The sequence below is a fragment of the Mesitornis unicolor genome, unplaced genomic scaffold (genome assembly GCF_000695765.1).
Source record: "Mesitornis unicolor isolate BGI_N332 unplaced genomic scaffold, ASM69576v1 scaffold2552, whole genome shotgun sequence".
Taxonomy (NCBI): Eukaryota; Metazoa; Chordata; class Aves; order Mesitornithiformes; family Mesitornithidae; genus Mesitornis; species Mesitornis unicolor.
In genome coordinates this window covers 1-20,136 of record NW_010168338.1, presented here as the reverse complement: position 1 = coordinate 20,136, position 20,136 = coordinate 1, and the positions used below count along the sequence as shown (strand labels likewise).

At 36.0% G+C, this 20,136-nt stretch overlaps 1 protein-coding gene across 1 annotated transcript in view; it reads right to left on the bottom strand.

The window, feature by feature from the left end:
- The window catches only part of LRRC49 (leucine rich repeat containing 49), a gene marked incomplete at its 5' end in the record, with an annotated part of 43,531 nt that extends 24,076 nt beyond the window's left edge, over window positions 1-19,455 (bottom strand). Inside the window, 8 exon segments of the mRNA XM_010178968.1 lie at window positions 6,981-7,042; window positions 10,292-10,435; window positions 13,403-13,469; window positions 15,057-15,260; window positions 16,205-16,304; window positions 17,795-17,983; window positions 18,701-18,788; window positions 19,393-19,455. Of these exon segments, the coding sequence (XP_010177270.1) occupies window positions 6,981-7,042; window positions 10,292-10,435; window positions 13,403-13,469; window positions 15,057-15,260; window positions 16,205-16,304; window positions 17,795-17,983; window positions 18,701-18,788; window positions 19,393-19,455 (917 nt within the window).
- Between the last annotated feature and the right edge of the window lie 681 nt (window positions 19,456-20,136).

Sequence of the window (20,136 nt, the reverse complement as noted above, 5' to 3'; positions counted from 1 at the left end):
ATAATTAATAATAATAATTACTATATAATAAGTAATGAAAACACCACCCATCAATATTGTGTATTATAAAGTAAATTGTGCTTTGAAATACCAACGGCTGCTGCTGTTAAACTTTTTAGTCTCTTCACATACAGATAAAGAGATGCAGAATAAGGAGAACTTGTTAACCACAGGAGTATAGTTCCACCTAAAAAAAACCCTAAAATAGGATACATATCAAATCATATTCCAAATAATTATACAAAGTGTACTTGCTAAAGCCAGCATGAAAACCATGGAAAATACAAGAAAAGAGCCAACCACAAACTCCACAGAATGATCCAGGGTGTTTGCAACACCATTAAATATTGGAAGAAAAGCTATTACAAAAGCATTGCATTATCTTCAAACCAGACATTGATGGTTCCAATTTCAATCTATGAACACAAACAAGTTGGCTTTTCAGAAAGCATTTGATTTGGTATCCTGACAAAAATATCTGGCCTGTGTAGGTTGTATTTAGAGATATACACCCTGTATCATATTTCCTTCAGTGAAGATGGAATGTGAAAAGAAAGCAACTGACTCAGATAAACAGTATTTTTAAACAACAGAGAACTATTTAAGTTGATTTCAAAAGAAGCTGAACAGTTACAGAAATAAATATGACTCCCCAACACCTTTTAAGAAATTTATTACAGCATGTAAATGTACAACTGTGCACCCATCCTTACGTACTTAGGCCTTCAAAAGTCAGGTCTGTGTTATGAAGTTAAGTGGAAAGTAAGAAATTATTTGGTACTTTTGACAATGAAGTTAAAAAACCCTAAAAATTACAAAAGTATCGATGATGATCACAAAAATATAAACAGAGGATCACTTTACTAGATAAATACTGAACGACATCTTGAAATAAAAGGCTATTTCTGAAAGGGAAATAAAGAATTATTGCCTTTTTTCAAAATATTCTGACAACCTTATTGATTGCATCAACCGGTTCTAGTTCTTCTCACTCTTGGTGGCAGAAAAAAGTCTTCCTTCACTAATGCTTGGAAGGATATCAAACTAAGTATGCCCTGAACTTAAGGATCAGAAATCATGTGCAGTACAGACGTTCATACTGAAGACTGAATAAAGTGGCAACTGTGTTTATCATTGGTATTGTTCAACTATCAAAAAAGCAAACAATAATCTCCTCAGGACTAACATTCAGCTGCAAAAGGCTTCAGATCTTCCAGAGAGTCAGATTATAAAATGAGATAGCCCTGAAAAATATTTAGGTATTAGATAAAACCATTTCTGCAACGACAACAAAAAGAAATACGGATAAAATATAAAAATAACATCACCAAATGGCAATGAGTCTCAGCCAGCAGAAGAAAGGCCTGGCTACCAATATATGCTAGAAAGAATAAAGAAAATAAATTGTCCAATACAAATCTCAAAAAACCCAACATAAGTAGTAGGGCACACAAGTAACTTCTACACAATATACCCAATGGATGCAGCAGATACTACTACCTTTCTCCTTACTGTATTAAAACAACAACTGATGGAAAATGAGATACGTACACATTCCAATGAAAGCAGTGAAGGTGCTCAGCCTTTCAGAAGAATTGGATGTTTTGTACACATGGTTAAAACAATGAGTTTGATTATCGTTTTCTGTTTCTTTTTGTGATCCAGTTACTTTCCCATAAAACAGCTTGCCTAACTACATTTTTGGAAGATCAGGCTGCCATATTACTTAAAATCCAGGTTCAGCATGTTCTGAAAATAAAAGATAATCTTCCCAAATTGCAAAGGAGTTAGTAAAGCAAACATGTTAGAATGAGAAAAAATAACTGAATTCCCATTAGGTTAGAAGAGATTTTGCCTGTCAAATAGGACACGAAAAATTTTAGTCTACAAAATTAGTTTTAAATATTGTAAATATATTTATTGAAAGCATTAAATATATTTACTCCACACACTTCCCACTAAACACTTAGCCAAACAGTACTTCTGCCATTACACACAATTTACAGATTTTTAGTAAAACCAATCTCTCTAGGAAATGACAGAAGAGTTAAGAACTGCTCATGTTTTCAAGACCTTCCAGGTAACACATACTGCCATGCTTTGAAATTCTCATTGCTTCAGCATACCAGGACATTTTTTCTGGAGCTAAAACAGACGTGTTTGCTTTATGCTGCTTTTAGTTGCCTTACTAGCAAGCTCAATTTTAGACCAAAAGAGCAGAAAGTACAAAATTGCTATGTTTTCATATCTTGTACACACACCTGAAAAACAGAGCTTTAGAAATTCGATGTAGAGAACTTACTACACTGTGCTTGTCACACTGGCACCCCAACCCTAAGCCAAGCAAAACTTTAACGTAATACACTTCCCAAACAGACTGCATACTTCACAACCAAGCCTCTGTCTGCTTCCCAGCACACAGACTGCTATGGCACAGCCACACAGTGACCACCCGACAGGAATCAGAGGCCACATCTCAATGCTCTCTCTATCCTCTGCTCACCACAAAGGAGCCTTTAACCTGCTCATGAAATACAAAGCAGCTGTGGATGATGGTGTTTCAGACTGCCTCAGTCCATCTTCTTAAGTGGAATGTCTGCTTCTCTTTCCAAAAGATCCTCTCCTGCAGGAGTACCACCAAACTACAGCAACCACCTCTACTTCCCTGTCCTTCTTTCTTCCTGGATGAATTTCTCTTTGATAAAGTGGCAGCTTGAACAACACAGAAACAAGTTTTGAATTTGGGCTAAGTTATCAAAAAGTGCTTTCTGGAAATCTTTTCAGATTAGACCAGTTTTACATTGGCGTAAAACCAATTATCTTCTCTGCCAGAAGGGATGCAAACCCACCTCCTGCCTCATATGAGAATGCAAAAACTACTAAGCAGCACAGTATTCCTGAGGGGTGTAAGCTCCACCAGTGATACACATTCACATGCATACATCTATTAAACAAGAATAGGATGCAGGAACACTTGTTCTCTGTTACAGACTACATACTTAGGAAGACAGTGGTTCTTTCTCTATACCTTTGCATCAATTAGCTTTTCCATAAAGAGAAAGAGTTCTGGAGAAATAAGGCACTGTACTCTCGCTGTAGTTTGACAGAAGACCCAAGAGGGAACTGTATGTTCAAAAAAGAAAAAAACATTCAAAGGAGAGAATTTGGGTTTTTCCATCAGGTTTCTTAACCACTAAACTATGGACAAAAACATGTTACCACAGTCAATCTTTCATTCCCCTTGTACTGCTGTTGTTCAAGTATGTAACAATATGTTTACAAATTTTCATTCTGTTAAATAAAAAAAGATATCTTCTTGTTTTTATTAGGCTAAGACATTAATTCTGTTAGGTTTCCAATTCAGCAACCAAATGAAGAAAAACAATTTCATGTCCTTGGAGCTTGTATCCAAGGTTTTCCATATGGCTAGGCAACATGCCTTACTAAATGAAAAAGCCAGCATAGCGCTGACCTGGACACATGCATGTTGTTCCCAGGCTTAAAAAATCCTCTTCCTTGGTTTCACACTTTAAAATATGAACAATAAACATCGTTCTGAATCTCAGTGGCATATCTTTGCTGAAGAAAAGTTTCTGTAATCTAATCCCAGTACCACACAACAAATTGAAAATAGGATGTTTTTTCCGCCTTCTTTGTAAGAAGTTCTAGATAAATATTACCTTCAGCCATCAGGTATGAATGCTTTCAGTTTGTAACTGCTACATTTTTTGAGGCTAAAGTCAGAAGTAGGACTTTTTCAGATCAGCAACTTCTACAGTGTTAGGTTTTAGCTTATATTACCTTGTCAGTACATCCTTTTTTACTAACAGCCCTACAGAGAAACAGCAGCATTCAGAGGCCTCCTCTGAAGCACAAGGGAAAAAGAACGATAGTGATTAAACAGATTATTCTGCCTTAAGTAGTGACTATTTTTAGAAGGCAGTCCTGAATCTTTTAGTGAAATATTAATTCAACATATGCCACCATGGATCTATTTAAGATTCAAGGATTTTTGCAGACATACAAAAATAGCAAGCAGCACAACTTTCCAAAACTTCTTTTAATGATCATTAATAAAATACTTTAATGAATCTGTAGCATAAGTATATCCAGGTTATGGCAATATGCTTTATTGTTTGTTTCCATTTACAGATTTTCTCTGTGTACCTACAGATAAATAAATTAGAATATCCAAATATCAATTTGATTGTTTAAAAGAATCACAGAATATTAGGAGTTGCAAGGGACCTCCAAAGCTCATCCAGTCCACCCCCTGCCACAGCAGGATCACCAGAACAGGTCACACAGGAACACGGCCAGGCACGTTTTGAATGTCTGCAGAGAAGGAGACTCCACAACCTCTCTGGGCAGCCTGGGCCATGCTCTGGCACCCTCACAGGGAAAAAGTTTTTTCTTAAGTTTAAATAGAACCTCCTATGCTCCAGCTTGCTCCCATGGCCCCTTGTCCTGTCATTGGACATCACTGAGCAGAGCCTGGCTCCTTCCTCCTGACACTCGCCCTTTACAAATTTATAAACATTAATGAGGTCACCCCTCAGTCTCCTCTTCTCCAAGATAAAGAGACCCAGCTCCCTCAGCTGCTCCTCATAAGGGAGATGCTCCACTCCCTCCATCATCTTTGTGGCCCTGCACTGGACTCTTTCAAGCAGTTCCTGTCCTTCTTGAACTGAGGGCCCAGAACTGGACACAATATTGCAGATGTGGTCTCACCAGGGCAGAGTAGAAGGGAAGGAGAACCTCTCTGACCTACAACCACCCCTTCTGATCCACCCCAGGATGCCATTGGCCTTCTTGGCCACAAGGGCACAGTGCTGGCTCATGGTCATCCTGCTGGCCACCAACACCCCCAGGTCCTTTTCTGCCTGGCAGCTCCAGCCACTCGTCCCCAAGCCTATAAGAAGAGTCAGTTGTATAATCAGCTGTTTTTAGGAAAAATAATTTTGAAAATTGGCACATAGTAAACCCATGTAAGTGACTTGTATGAACACACAAAATCATTTAAAAGTGTTGTAGGAATGTTCAGATGTAGCACAGCAATTCACTAGGAGTATGGTTGCATATAACTTCTTCAGTTAGTCAAACAGTGACAAGCCAAGTATGAGAACACAGATGTTCAAGAGTATACTTTTACATTAAACAATTTTCCTGTTAGAAAACATATCTACTACACAAATCAATCAGGAGTTAATGGTGTTTTTTAGCCTTCAAAGCTGCTATATGCAATAGAAGGTTTTTATTGCAGAAACCCAAGCTAAATGCAATCAACAGAAGTAATTTTTCATTTGTTTGTTCTAAAATAATGACAGGTAAATAAAGAGTTAAACTGATCCATCCACATATGTATACAAAATGTATAGAAGAGCAATGTCTTTTGTCTGACATTAGGATTTTACTTATACCTATTCCATCTACAATTTAAAACCAAATCATATATTTCTATGAACGTTCTAAGTATTTCTACCTTACATGAAAACTAAGACTAGATCTATCAGTAGCTTAACTGAAGCCCCAATGAATAAGTGACAAAAATCACGATAAAGTACCAAGAAGCAAGCTACTGATTACATAAAGTTCAATAAATCTGCTTTAAAAAGGTCTCACAGAAAAACTGAAACATTCTCCTTCTTTGAACACTGTAAAAATAACATTAATTTGTATAAAACAACATAAGAAAGGAGTCAGAAAGCTACATAAATATACCAAGTATATAAGACGACAACAGAAATTCCACTGACTGCAGTGATGCTCCTGATGACAAGGGAGCCAGCTACTGCAGTCCCCTCATTGCTCTTGCCAAGCTAAGACATTTTTTAAAAAAAACAGAAACAAAAGGCGTGTTTCAATTCTGTAAACTGTTCAAGAGAAGCAAAATGCCAACCCCATCTCTTTATTATGCCAACTTAAAATGTAAAATAAGAAGACTATCAGATTAAGTGAAGAACATATTAAAGATTCCTGCAGTTCACCTCTGATTTTTTTAAAATGCTTAACACACATGAGTATTTAAGGAAATCTAGTGCACTGGAACTTTAAGAGCCTACGGAACAGAGAAGTAGGTTGGAGCTGTCTGCAAAAAGCATATTGCAGGTCAACTTACAGTGTCCAAGCAGCGATTACAATAAAAGCGCATACGAAGCGTAACATTCACAGAGAATGCAGATAACACAAGAACAGCACAGTACTGCCAGTAATCAGAACATGAAGCATCTTTTCCCTATCCCACAATAAATTACTCTATTCCAAGAAAAGAAGGCTGGTGGTGATTACAGGATTAAAAGAATACATACCAAACTGAAGATAATGCAGATTTATTTTTTTTATATTGGCACTAGTATTCGTGCATTTCTGGAGTTAGCATTTATAAGAACAAGCACAGAAGACAAACATTTCTATCTATAGAAAAAAGCACTTAGTTACTTGTAACTATAGAAGCCCTGCTTTGAAAGTTGAGCTATTCTGGTTCTGCTATCTGGCTTGAAACAGAAATAATAGTGAATTTACCCTTTAGACATTATTAATATATGGACAAGTAAAACACAAGCATGAAAATCTCATCATCATAAGCAGAATCTGACTCAGCAGTTTGTGTAACTACACAAATATAGTGACTGTATGTTAAACACAGGTACCTTGTGTAATGCTGCTTTAAAAATATATAGGTGACAGTAAAACAATGTCTTTTTAATGTTGCTAATTATAAACAGTATGATAATTTTTACATTAAAAATATAAGTTTCTTGGTTCAATACTCATAGTACAACTCCATTTAAATGCACAAGGTTACAAGAATTTTTATGTTTAAAGTAGAAAATACACAATAACTTGATTATGCTGATATGTTAGGAGAAAAAAGAAAGAAGTACCTGCATCCATAGTGTCTGAATTTAAATTTTAATTAAATACAGCTCAAATAGGATACTTTGAATTACCAATAGGAAGCAATCTGCTGTTTCCCTTACCTAGATATATTGTTGAAGCTGAGGAAGAGACGCTGGAGACGGGGCAAAGTATCCACATCTTTCTAGAAGGAAAGATAGAGGCATAAATTCAGTAGCTGAAAGTAGCTGTTGAACCAATCTACTTTGCGTAATGAAACACTTTCATTTCTATATGCCATAACCTTGCTGCAACATTGATTTCTCTTGAACATGCAGCTCCATTTCTCCCTAGTGCAGACTGCAAGGGAGTGTTTCAGTGCAGATATCTACTCTGCAGAACAAGCTGCATCACTCGCAAAGCAAATGATGTTAAAGAAAAGAGGATAAGGCTGCTGCTGGTTTCTGAACAGGCTTTTGGGAAATGAGCCAAGGTGTTGTCTCAGCATTTAAGCCTCAGGATAAACACACTAAAAAAAAAGGTGACCATGCTGAAAATAAGGTTTTTGAAGTGCAATACAGCAGTGCAATTAGCACTACCACACAGCAGAGACTCTTCTGCTAGAGAGTGATCTGAAGGATGCTGTCACTTTCACAATTAAAATTTTTAAGAAGGAATGAGTTTCCAGAACGAAAAACTGTGCATATAATATATGCCACTAAAGATCTTTGCAGAAAACCTCTAAACAGCAAATAACTAATATTGATAAGATGAAACACAGCAAGTAAGATCAAACTCATATATAAAACATAAATGCATAATAGCAAAGCAGCACAGTCTGCATTGATTCATAGACCATTCAAACTGCATACCTAACCACTCAGTTATACATCTGTTATTTATCACCTCATCCTAACAAGGAGAATACTACAACTTGCAACCAGCGGACACAACCATGTTACAGCACGGCAGTGTCACAGGGCTCACTACCTTGATTTTAGCCACAAACCAAATCCACAGCCCTTCTTCTCTCCATCCAATCTGTGACATGTCTACATAGCATTCCAAAAACAGAAACAGTTCACTTCACCCAAACAGGTGAACGCAAGGCAGCTCTAAACAAACTGTGTAGCTGCTAGTAATGAAACACTGAATGTAAGCTAAGAAGCGTAGGCAAGAGCCATAACTCTGTATACAACAAGCAGGGCTTTTTAGCTCAGGTCTGCAGTTGCAAAACTCGTGGTTCAGAGCTGTTCTCCATCCTCCAGATCATACCATGGAAAAGACTGAGTTCACAACAGAATGACATCTGAACATTCCCTCTGTCCCTGATGCTTAAAGGGGTGGGTGCACGTGATACAGAAGGATATAAACATGAAGGCAGGCATTATAGGGTTGTGCACAGTAATTCTTAAGCAGCAAGGATTTTAATTAATCAAAGAATTTTGCATTGGAGAATACAAAACTAATTTCCCCTGGAAGACAATAATAAGCATGACATGTTGCTGTCCTGTAAAATATATTTTAAGTCACACAGGCATGATAGCAAACACCTTAAGTGTTTAAAAAAAAGGCAGGATAGGGGAGAGGAAAAAAAAAAGTACCCCAGCTACTTCAGTTCTGATACAAAGTCATACAGGGCAGAGGACATACAGGGCAGCAGTTCTATGAAAAGAGGGTGAACATCTTGATCAAACGTCAAGGCACAGATGACAAAAACTAAAGTTCTAAACTTTTAATACCACAAAGCAATCAAGTAGGTCCATCTTTCAACCAAAATACAGCTCATCTTGCTAACAGTAGATCCTAACTCACAACTGGACATTCCATAATTCATGGTTACGTAATTCATGGTTACATAGGTTCATGCTTCTAATGCCATACTAGACCCTTCGTAAGAACTTCATCTGTATGTTTGCTGTTCTTCAGAACAGTCAGATTTCTTCAAGACACTTCCATATGATACAATTTCGCTATAAACCAAAACACAGGACTGCCTTTTAAAATCCTACAGCTTCGCACAAAACACAAATTATTCTTAAAAAAAACAACTACTTGTGACTCAAGGATTTACGGTCTCTAATGAATAACTCAAAGACAAAAAATGGTCCCAAAATTGTTAATCTAAGGCCAGTGGATTGTAAGAGATTATAGTTCGTATGAGCAATTAAACATGTAATAACCTAGTTAGATAACTTGAATTATTCAATATCGTAAAGTACAATTGGTATGGAGTTCAATATGTAACCCCATTTTGTCTGACAAATGAGAGTATCATCTTTCCTACACAAAAATAATAACCTTACAGCAGGTGTGTGGGGGAGAAGGTGAAAAATGAAGAAGATTCGCAAAGAAGTGTACTACAAGACAAAGTTAAAATTATATTGATTTTATTTCATGATTTTGGGAGGGCAAAGTTTTTAAAATTGATGTTAGATTATTTCATTTAACAAAATAAGCAAGTTTAAAAAGCTTGATTCATAATGATAGTGTTGTCATAGAGACCAACACTGTCCAGAAACTGAAACACAGATACTAAAGTATTTGAAAGAACTTAGAGTGAAAAATGTTGCAGCTAAGTGATAAATCATAATTATATCATGATTAACATGACACACACCCCCCCCAGTCAACCATAAGAAAGCCTAAACCTCATCTTAAAGAAAAATCTAAACCCTCTCCCTCAACACGCGGAAGGTACAGTAACAGAATTTGCAATGAGCTGAAATTCCTTACTTTTGAAGTGTAAAAACAATTCATACATAGCAAGGAGCTATGTAGAAAGTTGAGAAAGGAAAGGCTCAGCAGCAATAGACCAAGAACTAAAGAAATTACGAGGGGCAGAAAAATACAGGTGTTTAAGTAGACTTACTGTATCATTTTTAAAAGTGTTCGTTCATAATTTCATATTCATAAATTGCAAAGAGAAAAGCTTTGTTTCTTAGAACAAAGACTTACAATGCTAGGTTAACGCTTCAATAGAGAAATTCTGCTTTTAAGATAAAAACCTATTTTCTCTGCATTTGCCTCACAAATATTCATAAGGAGGTAAGTTGAAAACAGTCTGACTGCTTAGCTGGGCTACAGAAATTAAGAGTTTCTAGGAAATGCACTTGTGGGGAGGAAAAGTCTCTAAATTTTTATGTTAGAACCACAAAGGTCCTTCAGAATCTTCCCCTGCCTCCCTCCCTCCTTACCCCTGAGAACCACCATGAGCCATCAAGATTTGAATCACTACAAGTAATCACATTTAAACAAAATAATACCAAAAATAAAGTGATGTTTGTTTCACCCTTATCTTTTAAGATTAAGTATTGCAGCAGAACAAGATAAGCAACACAATAAAGGAAAACACAAGATTTCCTAAATCTTGAATGCTGATATGGTTTAGACAAGTTACAGTTAAAAACAAATAATAAAGGAAAGATAAAAAGACAAAAATCTTGTTCCTTACTATAGCAGAGACTTGATTATGACAAAGGTTGAGCTCTGTGAGTGAATCCAATCCATTAAGGTTTTCTACAGTCGTTAGTAGGTTTCTGGCAAGGTTTAACACTCTCAGTTCACTCAAATGACCGATGCTTTCTATTTTAGTAATCTGTGAAAGAGGCATAATTATAAACACACATACTGTATTTTATATAGATATAAAATAGATAGACATAGAACATACATTTTTAAAAAGTATACATAACCAACCAACTTAATACAGTCTGCTAGAGATTAAGTACTAGCACTCACTTCACTGACATCTTTCTAGTCATACTGCAGTAAAATCAGTCAACACTTTCTTCCTTACCATCAGAAATTAGGTTATTTCAGCTGTACTGTTCTGTAGCAGCACTCTCAAAGACACCATAAAACTAAGATGACACTGATGATATCATGGTATGCCAGATGGGGAAATTTTGTGCATGTTTGATCTTTAATGTTTCTGCAAAGGCACTCAAGCCACATCTGAATCTCCCGGTACCTGTGCTACAAGAATATGCAGCATCGTATCTCCCTGTCATCACAGAACTCTCCACCAATTTCTCTTCATTCCCCTTAAAAAGCCAATAGCAGCATTCACAGCTCTACCTACAGGAGCTCCACAATCAGACTTTCCAGCAGGTCACGAGGATGGGAACCTGCTGTGAGTCAGGGTCAAGGAGCAGCCACAACCCTCTGGAGAAGAAAGCAATTATTCTGAAATCAGAACTTGTAAGAGAGTTTTACAAGCAGGTAATTGCTGCAATCAGTAAGACATACTCAAAAGTTCTGAAAAAGCACAGCAGCATCCTTAGTTCAGATACACAGCACGTTCTGACAGTCTCCAGCAGTTTTTCAGCAAATCAGGGCTTTCTGTGATTATAAAATGGAGGGATCAAACAAAGTGACCAAACTACAGTAAACAGGCAGCTGCCTAAGGTTTGGTTTTGTACTTAAAACCTTCTATTAACAGTTCAGGTGATACTGAAAAAAAAAATAAAATCAAAAGACTAGTAATAGCTAGTGTCCCTTAATTTTATTTTTGACTTCTCAGAATGCAACTGTGTTTTAGAAAGGCATTAATTATTGCCTTTATTGCCATTAATTATCTGGGTTCATTTTCTGCTCTTTGTATTTCTCAGTTATCCACTCAAAAATCCCCATCCAGATATTTATTTCTCACAGTAGCCTGGGATCTGTCCTCCAGCATCTATCCAGACATTTATGCAGGACTTGCATACAGCAATGTATCATGGAGAAGATGATGTATTGTCGGTACCCAGGGGGATATTCTTATCTTCTTGTTACTGAAACCCATGCTACATGGCAGAAAGGTGGCAGCAGGTTTTCCTGCAGAAAAGACTTCAGATCACAATCTGCTGGACCACTCTAAGCTCTCTTCAACACTCTGTATTCAGGCATGCTATTCCTCCTCACAGCTGCCAACAGTAATTAGTTGCAGACAAGCAACCTGCCCAGTGATGAAGAACTTTGATGCTTTAGACCAGTACAAATCTGGTCACAGCCATTTCCAGAAAGAGACTAGCAGTTCCTGGAATGGGAGAAGAGGTAAGCTGTTAAATAGCAGTTTGAGAACAAAAGGCTGTCGGTAATTTTCGTATATATACACATGTATGTACACACACACACACGTATATATCTGTAAGTCTACAACATATGACTTGAATATGCTGCTACAAAAAGTATTTCAGGAATTCTTCCATTGAAAAGCACACAAAAGTAGACAGCAAAACAAAAATTAAGTAACATCTTAAACCAACTTTTGATTCTGCAAGCTTTTGATAAACTGCTAATTAAACTATTATGCATCTTCCATTTATGTCTATTATACGTAGAAAATAAAAATTACTAGGATACAAAATATTACAGCAAAAAGAACAGAAGATATCACCATTTACATCAAGGTATTTAGACAAAGACTTAAAAAAGCAAAGCCAAATGCAGATGGTTAGCAAGAAGATCACAGACCCCTGCAGATGTCTGCTTATCTAGCATTACAGCATGCCACAATGTGGAGTATTAATCCTGGCATTTTACTGCTATCACAAAGATAATTATTTCATCACCAATGTCTAGAGATACTCTACATCACTTTGCTAAGTTTTAAGATAAACTCTACCAGATTCTGTTTAATTACCCATACACACATGAAAATATACCAGCTTTTAGTAGGTACTATTTGGTGTTGATTAGATAACAAGCAATTATCACCTCTTTTCAGAGGATTCAAATAATACTTTTACTAAAATGAAATTGTATCTATAACTATTTTATCTTAATAATAAAGGATTATTATTAACCAATTTAGTTGCTTTTGCAAATACGTAAGTCAAAGACCTTAAAGACGCTGATTTTGCTATAACCTGCTACACTGAATTTTATGTGTTTTATTTAATGATATCAGAGAAGTCAGCTCAATTACGGAACAATTTTGTATCACGTGTTTTAAATGCATTTTACAAAACAATACTATATCCAGCTTGTCCTTAATACTCCATGCTGCTTCTGACATACCCAATAAACAAAAGTCTTCCTCTTATACAGCTAAAACTTGATGTAGCACTTGATACAGAAATGACTGTTTAGTCTCAAACTGGGGAAACTGAGTAGACATTAAGTAACTTAAATCCACTCAGAAGCATAAATCAATCAAGAGCTTGGAACCATTCTACTGTACAAATTTGAGTCTTCCACAGATATGTATGGGAACTCATTTTGCAAGATGACCAATAACAGAAACAATACAACAATCAATAGGACTTGAAATTCTTTTATGACTTCTAAGACTGCTACTTCAACTACACCACAACTACTTATGCTAGATTACAATTTTGTAGGTGTGAGTGCTCACTTGACTCGGCATTGGAATCACTGTCACTTCCCAGAAGTACACTGCTGAAAGTAAAAGAAACTTTAAACCAAGATTCAAAATAACATCATACCACCTTACACTAAATTCGGTGACCTAAAGGGTTGCAAAATTTGCTACCAGTTCTCTTTCAAAAAGCAATAGTTTGGTAAAGACACAAGAAATGCATGATGTCGACATAATAATCAAGTTATTGTAATGTACCTGGTTTCCATGAAGATCTAAAACATCAAGATTTTTTAGGTTTTCCAGATTTGAGATCTTCTTTATTGATACTGATTTCAATTAAGACAATTTTTTTTAATTGGACAAGTAGCATCTTTCATTTTTCAGCTAGTACAAAACTTAGCCATCTGCTCCTGCCTACCAAGAGTAACAGAGGAATAACAAAGTTCTGAACCATGTTAAAAAAATGAATAAATGGGTATGCCTTGGACTATCATTTTCCTTTTGGACTGTAAATAATGCAGCAGCAGCATGTATGTAGCTCTTCTATGAAAATGAAAAGGGAAGGAATGAATACTTGCTCCACTAGAAAACAAAGTCAACAAACAACCTATTCAGACACCTAAACAACAATAAACCCCTCAGCTATTACTAGCAAAGTCTTTTTTTAAACCAGTCTGGAATTGTCTATAGTGACACAGGCTTTTAAGAGTTTCTTACAAGAACACAGAAGTAAAAACAAAAAAAACAACAACAAAAACACAAAAAGCAACCTGAAAGCCACTGGCTCTTTCTAGACTATAGAGATCTCCAGATGTGGCAGTATTTCTTTCCCCCCTGTACGACTTCAGTGTCTTAAAACTTCTGTCCCGTCTTATTTTCTCAGATTCCAAAGCTAGGTTATTGAGTACAACAGCATCATCTACTGGCTAATGATATTAACCATTTTATGTATTCTGCATTTGCTTCAAGAATAATCAAAGATCACATATAGATCAAGCTGAAAAGAAGCTGGTAACACTTGTGTGTGACTTGTAATAATTTATTAGTATGTCTTGTCCTAACTACCTCCAAAGTATACTATAAAGTATAAAAAAAACTATACAGTACACAAGGTAGTTACAATTCGGAAAATAATTCCTTAAAGCATCTTAGAATTATTGTGCCCACGCCCCAATATTTTGCTATAAACAAAATAAATTTCTACACATGAGGTTTTTAATATAAAAGCTATAAGCTCTAGCAACATACTGCCCTATTGAAAGTTGACAGTTCTGAATACAGGCTGGATTAGAAGATACGTTCTTGGTAACCTGCACATAACTGAAGTTTCTTTATCAGCTCTTCCTGAATGTAAAGAAAATAAAGGAACTGAACAAAACTAGAGCACAAGCCTTAGATGTGAACAATTCCAGAAACACTTCTATTAAATTATTAGAATTAACAGCTACAGAATTTTAACTGCATTTTTATAAAGTAATACAACTAGCAAGCTGTATCTCCTAACACAACAGAATCTATAAATAAGCAACAAAATCCGCAATGCATCTGACTTTCTCCCAGCTAAATACATGAGGTAGAAATATTTCATAGGTTATAGACTCAGTGAATACTTAACAGTGTGAACAGAGGTTCCACCTGACACACAAATATATGAACACGTTTAATAGTCAATCAGAACAGAAGATGAGATGGAAGCACATAAAATACTTCCAAACTGTTGCTAAAATTTGCATAAAAAGAAGTCTCTGAAGAGCATCCCAAGCAAAAACCATGTGCTTCCTCAGTGGGATTCCTAACACTCAGCCAACATCACAATCTGAAAATTCTGTAAGTAACAGAAACAATGACAGACAACAGCTGATACACCATAAAGAAGGAAGGTGCTTTAGGTTACTTTAGTTTTTGTTACCTGTTCTTTCCCAGCAAAAGGACTCTTAGGGATCTAAGAGTTGAAAGCCCACTTATTTCCTCTATCTGATTATCATATAAATCTAAGAAAACAAGATGCTGCAGATTAGAAATATTTTGGATCCGGGTTATAAAGTTATGTTGGAAATTCAAAAGGCGAAGATGATCTTCCCCATCAATAATTGGGCACACTGTCAGTTTTTGTCTGGAAGAAGAAAGAGAAAACAAAATACACATACAAGTAACCAACTGGTAATCCACCTTCTACTCGCTCACTCTGAAAGTACATTAACTCGATTTAGGTAACACTAAATTTGCTAATTAAACTCTGTCAATAATGCAGTAACTCCTTACTATAAGAAAAACCAACAAAATATACCAGAAGTGCTTCCAGAATTCTCTGAAGGACTGTCCTCTTGATCAGAGATTTGCCTGTTATATAGAAACTACATGAAAGTTTCATGTTACGACCACATAAACATTTCAACAGTCTGCCATTTTTTCATCATACCACCATACATAAGCAGCCTGTTTAGATCACAATTCAAAGCGCTTTATGTCTACGCAATTTATGCGTTTATAGAACGTTAAATTTAAAATATAAACATATGAAATAATAAGTGTAAGTGTGAAACATAAGATATAGGAAATTATGCTGAAAATGGTTATTATTATTTCAGAATTATTCCAGAAGGAGCCCTACTGACCTGAAAAAACTTTCTGGACTACATGAACCTTAACCCATTAAAAAAAAAAAAACCACAAATAAATGTCTTCCAGATAAAACCTTTTTTGTGTCCTGGTCGCCACACTATTCTCCAGTCAATGCATCAGATTACAGGGTATGTCTCCATTAGTTCTTTCTACAGATTATTTAGATGACCTTGCATTTGACTATTAAGCTAGCTCCACAGTTTAAAATAAAAAGGCCTAACTGCCTTAAACGACTACTGCATGGATGTACAAGGACACTCATCCAGAGTCTCTCTATGGGACAGGTCTTCTCTCAAAAACACACACACACAAAACCAACAAAACCAAACCTACCACTCACACTACTAAATACAGGCATTACCAGGATACTCATCACTCTCAACCACCAGACAGGCTATGGCATGTGTACTCCATACATATACTCCACCTTCGCACCTTTCCAGGGTAAGTCTATCAGAGCTCAGTATTTTTTCTTCAGCTGTCCGTTGCAATACAGGAAATGTTATTGATGAACTGCTCCCAAAATGTGTGTTATCTGTCAGAAAATCATGAAGAGAAAATCTGAAATACTTCTCTGTAAAATAGTTTGATTAACTACAGGTAATAAAAGTAGAATTTTCCTTCTTACTGAAAGTAAAGAGTTACACAGTACATGAAAGTGCATTTTGCCTCCATTCAGTACTTCAGCAGTTTTCTTTCCTGCCATTGTTGGTTTACAACTACAGCTCTTTACCTCCTCTTTCCAATTAAGTCAACAATTTATTGTAAGCAGGTATTTTGTAGATGCTTTTGTTTTAATTAGCATTACCCAATGATATTTTAAGGTAACATTGTATAATTGTTTCACAATTTAAGTATCTGAACTTAAAAAAGATATAATCCGAGATGAATTTGAAGACATAGATCAAGTAGATGTTGACAGAACTAGAAACTAAAGCACTAAAACACTGGAACAGTCCCACTGAACCACAAACAAGTGCAAAATCTTTTAAACATAAATGTATGCAATGCCTAGTAATGACTGGTATTCTATTTCACTCCATTATCAAGGAAGAACCAGGCAGCCCTTTAAAACATTTTCAAAGCTTTACCCACTTTGTTAATTTAAGGGGGAAGATGGAGAATGACTGAAAATATCTGCAAAATAAACCAACAAATGTGTTCTGTGAGCTTTGCTTTATTTGGAAAGTGATCCATTGAAACGTGTTGGTCAAAAATAGGTGACAGAATCATACAATTATTTAGGTTGGAAAAGACCTTTAAGATCATCAACTCCAACTGCAAAATCATCATGTGTGCATACTACCACGAGAATATATGCTCAGCTTCTACATCTTTGCCCTTTTTTAGCTTCCATCAAGTAAATAAAATCAATCAAATAAGAAAAAATATTAATTCTTCAATAAACAAAGACTGTTTTACTACTATAGAGTTCAGTGTTGTCTAAAATATGCCATTAGAAATGATACCTATGTAAGTAAAACAATTACTCAGTCAAATTAGAATCTTGTCAGTGCTACTCTAACATTTTATCACTAGCTACTCTAATAAACCAGTCTAACAGCCAACATTCTCTATGTATCCTAAGTGAAAAAAAAACAGAAGACAAAAAAATTGAGACCAAAAAAACCAATTAACATTGTTGCAAAAGTCTTAAATTAGTTGTGCCTCAGGTTTTTAAGCCAATAAATGTAAGACCAGAGACTCAAAAAATCAGACTAAAACATAGACAATGTATAGTGACTTTTTTCTTCTAATGTCCTTCTCCTAAAGACATGTGAAAGATCCCCATTACTGTCCTTTAGTTAAAGAAAGGTATATAAAAAGCCTACATTTAAATGCCTCTATAATACTTTGGAAAGTATTTCTAGTGGTTTCCTGACAATTAACTTCTCAATACCAGAAGGGAACAGTAGGCTATTTAGACATATGTTCTGCCAGAAGCAGTACCTCTTACAGGTCATAACTTTTCAGTAAGACACCCTAACAGGAGAAAAAAAAACCCAAACACATTTTCACTGTTACATGAATCACACGAACTAACACTGTGGCTGCTTTGTCAAGATCTGGATTTTCTAGGTGTGTGACTTCCAAATCCTGATAAAGAACCTGCATTCTGCTTCAATTCCAAACTAGAAAGTTCTGTCAGACTGGATGGTACTGGAAGATAAATCTGCTTATTATGCACTAATGGACTTAATACTCTTTGGTCTCCTGTGGGAGAAGCAAAACCAAACTGCAGACTTAAACCTACCCCACAGTAAACTGCACAATATCCCTAGAATTCAACCCATTTTGAACAGCTGTTGGCCTTTATTTTCTACCAGAACGAATAAAGAATTGCCATAATAATTCAACTCATCTCCTATCCTAGACAATCAACTTTTTTATGACAGGGATGCAGCAGCAGTATGGCAAGAAGCGCTGTGTTTCAAGGCTCTTCCAGGCTTCAACACAGTTAGCAGTGATACCACCAAGTATCTTGCTTTTCAAAGCCAAAAGTATACAATCACAATAGGAAAACTCTCTCTTGATAATAGAGTTCAAATTAGAAACTAGTTTTGTCGAAATACATTAAAGTGTTAAACACCCAATAAAGTGTTCCAGTAGAAAATTGTGTGGCTTCTGAAGGAATGTAAGGCACTTGATAGATTGCGGCTTTGTAGGTAGGTAGAAGAAAGGATGCTCTTCTATGGATAGAATGAGGGGCAAAAAGTAAACCAAAGTAATCAAAGTAATAAATTCACTTGCACTAGGCAGTACAAGGATAGCAGTTTCAGGATGTGATGCAGCAGTAATCATATAGAATTACTGTAGTCAGGACAAGCTGTCACCTCTAAATATTCTAATCATAATACAGTTATTTCTTTATTGTTCAGTTAAAGAGAGGAGATACAAAAGACAAACAAATCAAACACAATTGAGTATCACCTTGCCTTTCTGAATAGTTCTTTTCCAGATCATGCTGCAGAAATCTATTGCTGAAAGATGAGTGTTCTTTATTTATCCTGAATTCAAACTGTAACACAACATTGAAGACAAAACTTAAAGTTTTCAAATGCAAATAATGTGTTTACACAGACAAACACAACCTCAGCAACAACTACAGTTCTCAGGAAGCTCTGCAAATGCTTTTAAAAAATAAATAATTGCCCCAATAAAAAAGAGTATTCATTCTATTAAGATACTACTACTGAAAAGTTTCAGTGTTGGAAACCAAAATGGAAACATGACAGTTACTGGTACATTCATTTGCAGCTGACTAAAGGAAAAGAAGTCTCACCCTATAAGGAATACTGCAATTACAGGGGGAAGAGAGGTAAAGATGGAAAAATAAGAAATCACACGTACATGATTTACATACATACACACACACACACACACACACACACAAAGTTTATAGCAGGCTACGGTATATCCCCATGGTTTTACTTTATGGATCTTTAATATGATGAAATGAGTTTTTTTTAAAAACAAAAAAACCTATCAGATACATCAAATATTATATTAAAAATCAACATATTACTACTGAAAAAGCAATTCCTATCTGAAAACATACAAATCTGGCTGTACCATACAACTGCATTAGTTAATATAACTGTTAAAGCAAAGGTAATAATTACTGGTTTGCTTTTATCTGTGATTGATGAGGTCTGGATAACCAGCTGAAGACCACAATTATTAATCTGCAAGTTGGAAGAAAAAGAAACTGAATGTTACACTTTTCAAAGACACATATCAATACAGAGAGTTGAACATAACTTTTTGTTAAACAACAAAGGTATTTTGAACAAGATCTGCCAAAAAAGGAACTATTTTGCAAAACTATTACGAAGAATACATCACAGCACTAAATACTACTAAATAATGTTTAGTTTTTAAAACCCGAATCTTTTTAGTTTTAAAAATACACTGAAAGCATGACTTTCATGGGGAAGCTGCTTTCATTATGAAGAAGACAAATGTTTACATTTAAATGTAAGAATTTATTTTTTAAAAAGCAAAATGTTCTAGTGTTTCAATTGGATCTATATGACAAAATCTAGCACCGACTCGCTAAATAATCAAAACGTTTAACAGAGAATATTTAACTAATATATAGTGGCTTATATATCCACCTCCCAGCAAACCCTAGGCAGACACCTCGCCTAAGGGAAGCTTCTTCACGTCAGTCTCAGCACAGAGAAGACCGCGCTTCCCTCACCCGGGCTTGCTTCTCTACCTCTTCCTCCGAAACGGCAGAGGATGCCACCAGGAGGATACGCCAGCTGAGAAGCACCCACCCGCCCTCTTCCGTGCCTTCACATCCTAGACAGCCTCACCACACCGCTGCGGGCCCGCGCCCTCAGAGACACCGCCACCACCCC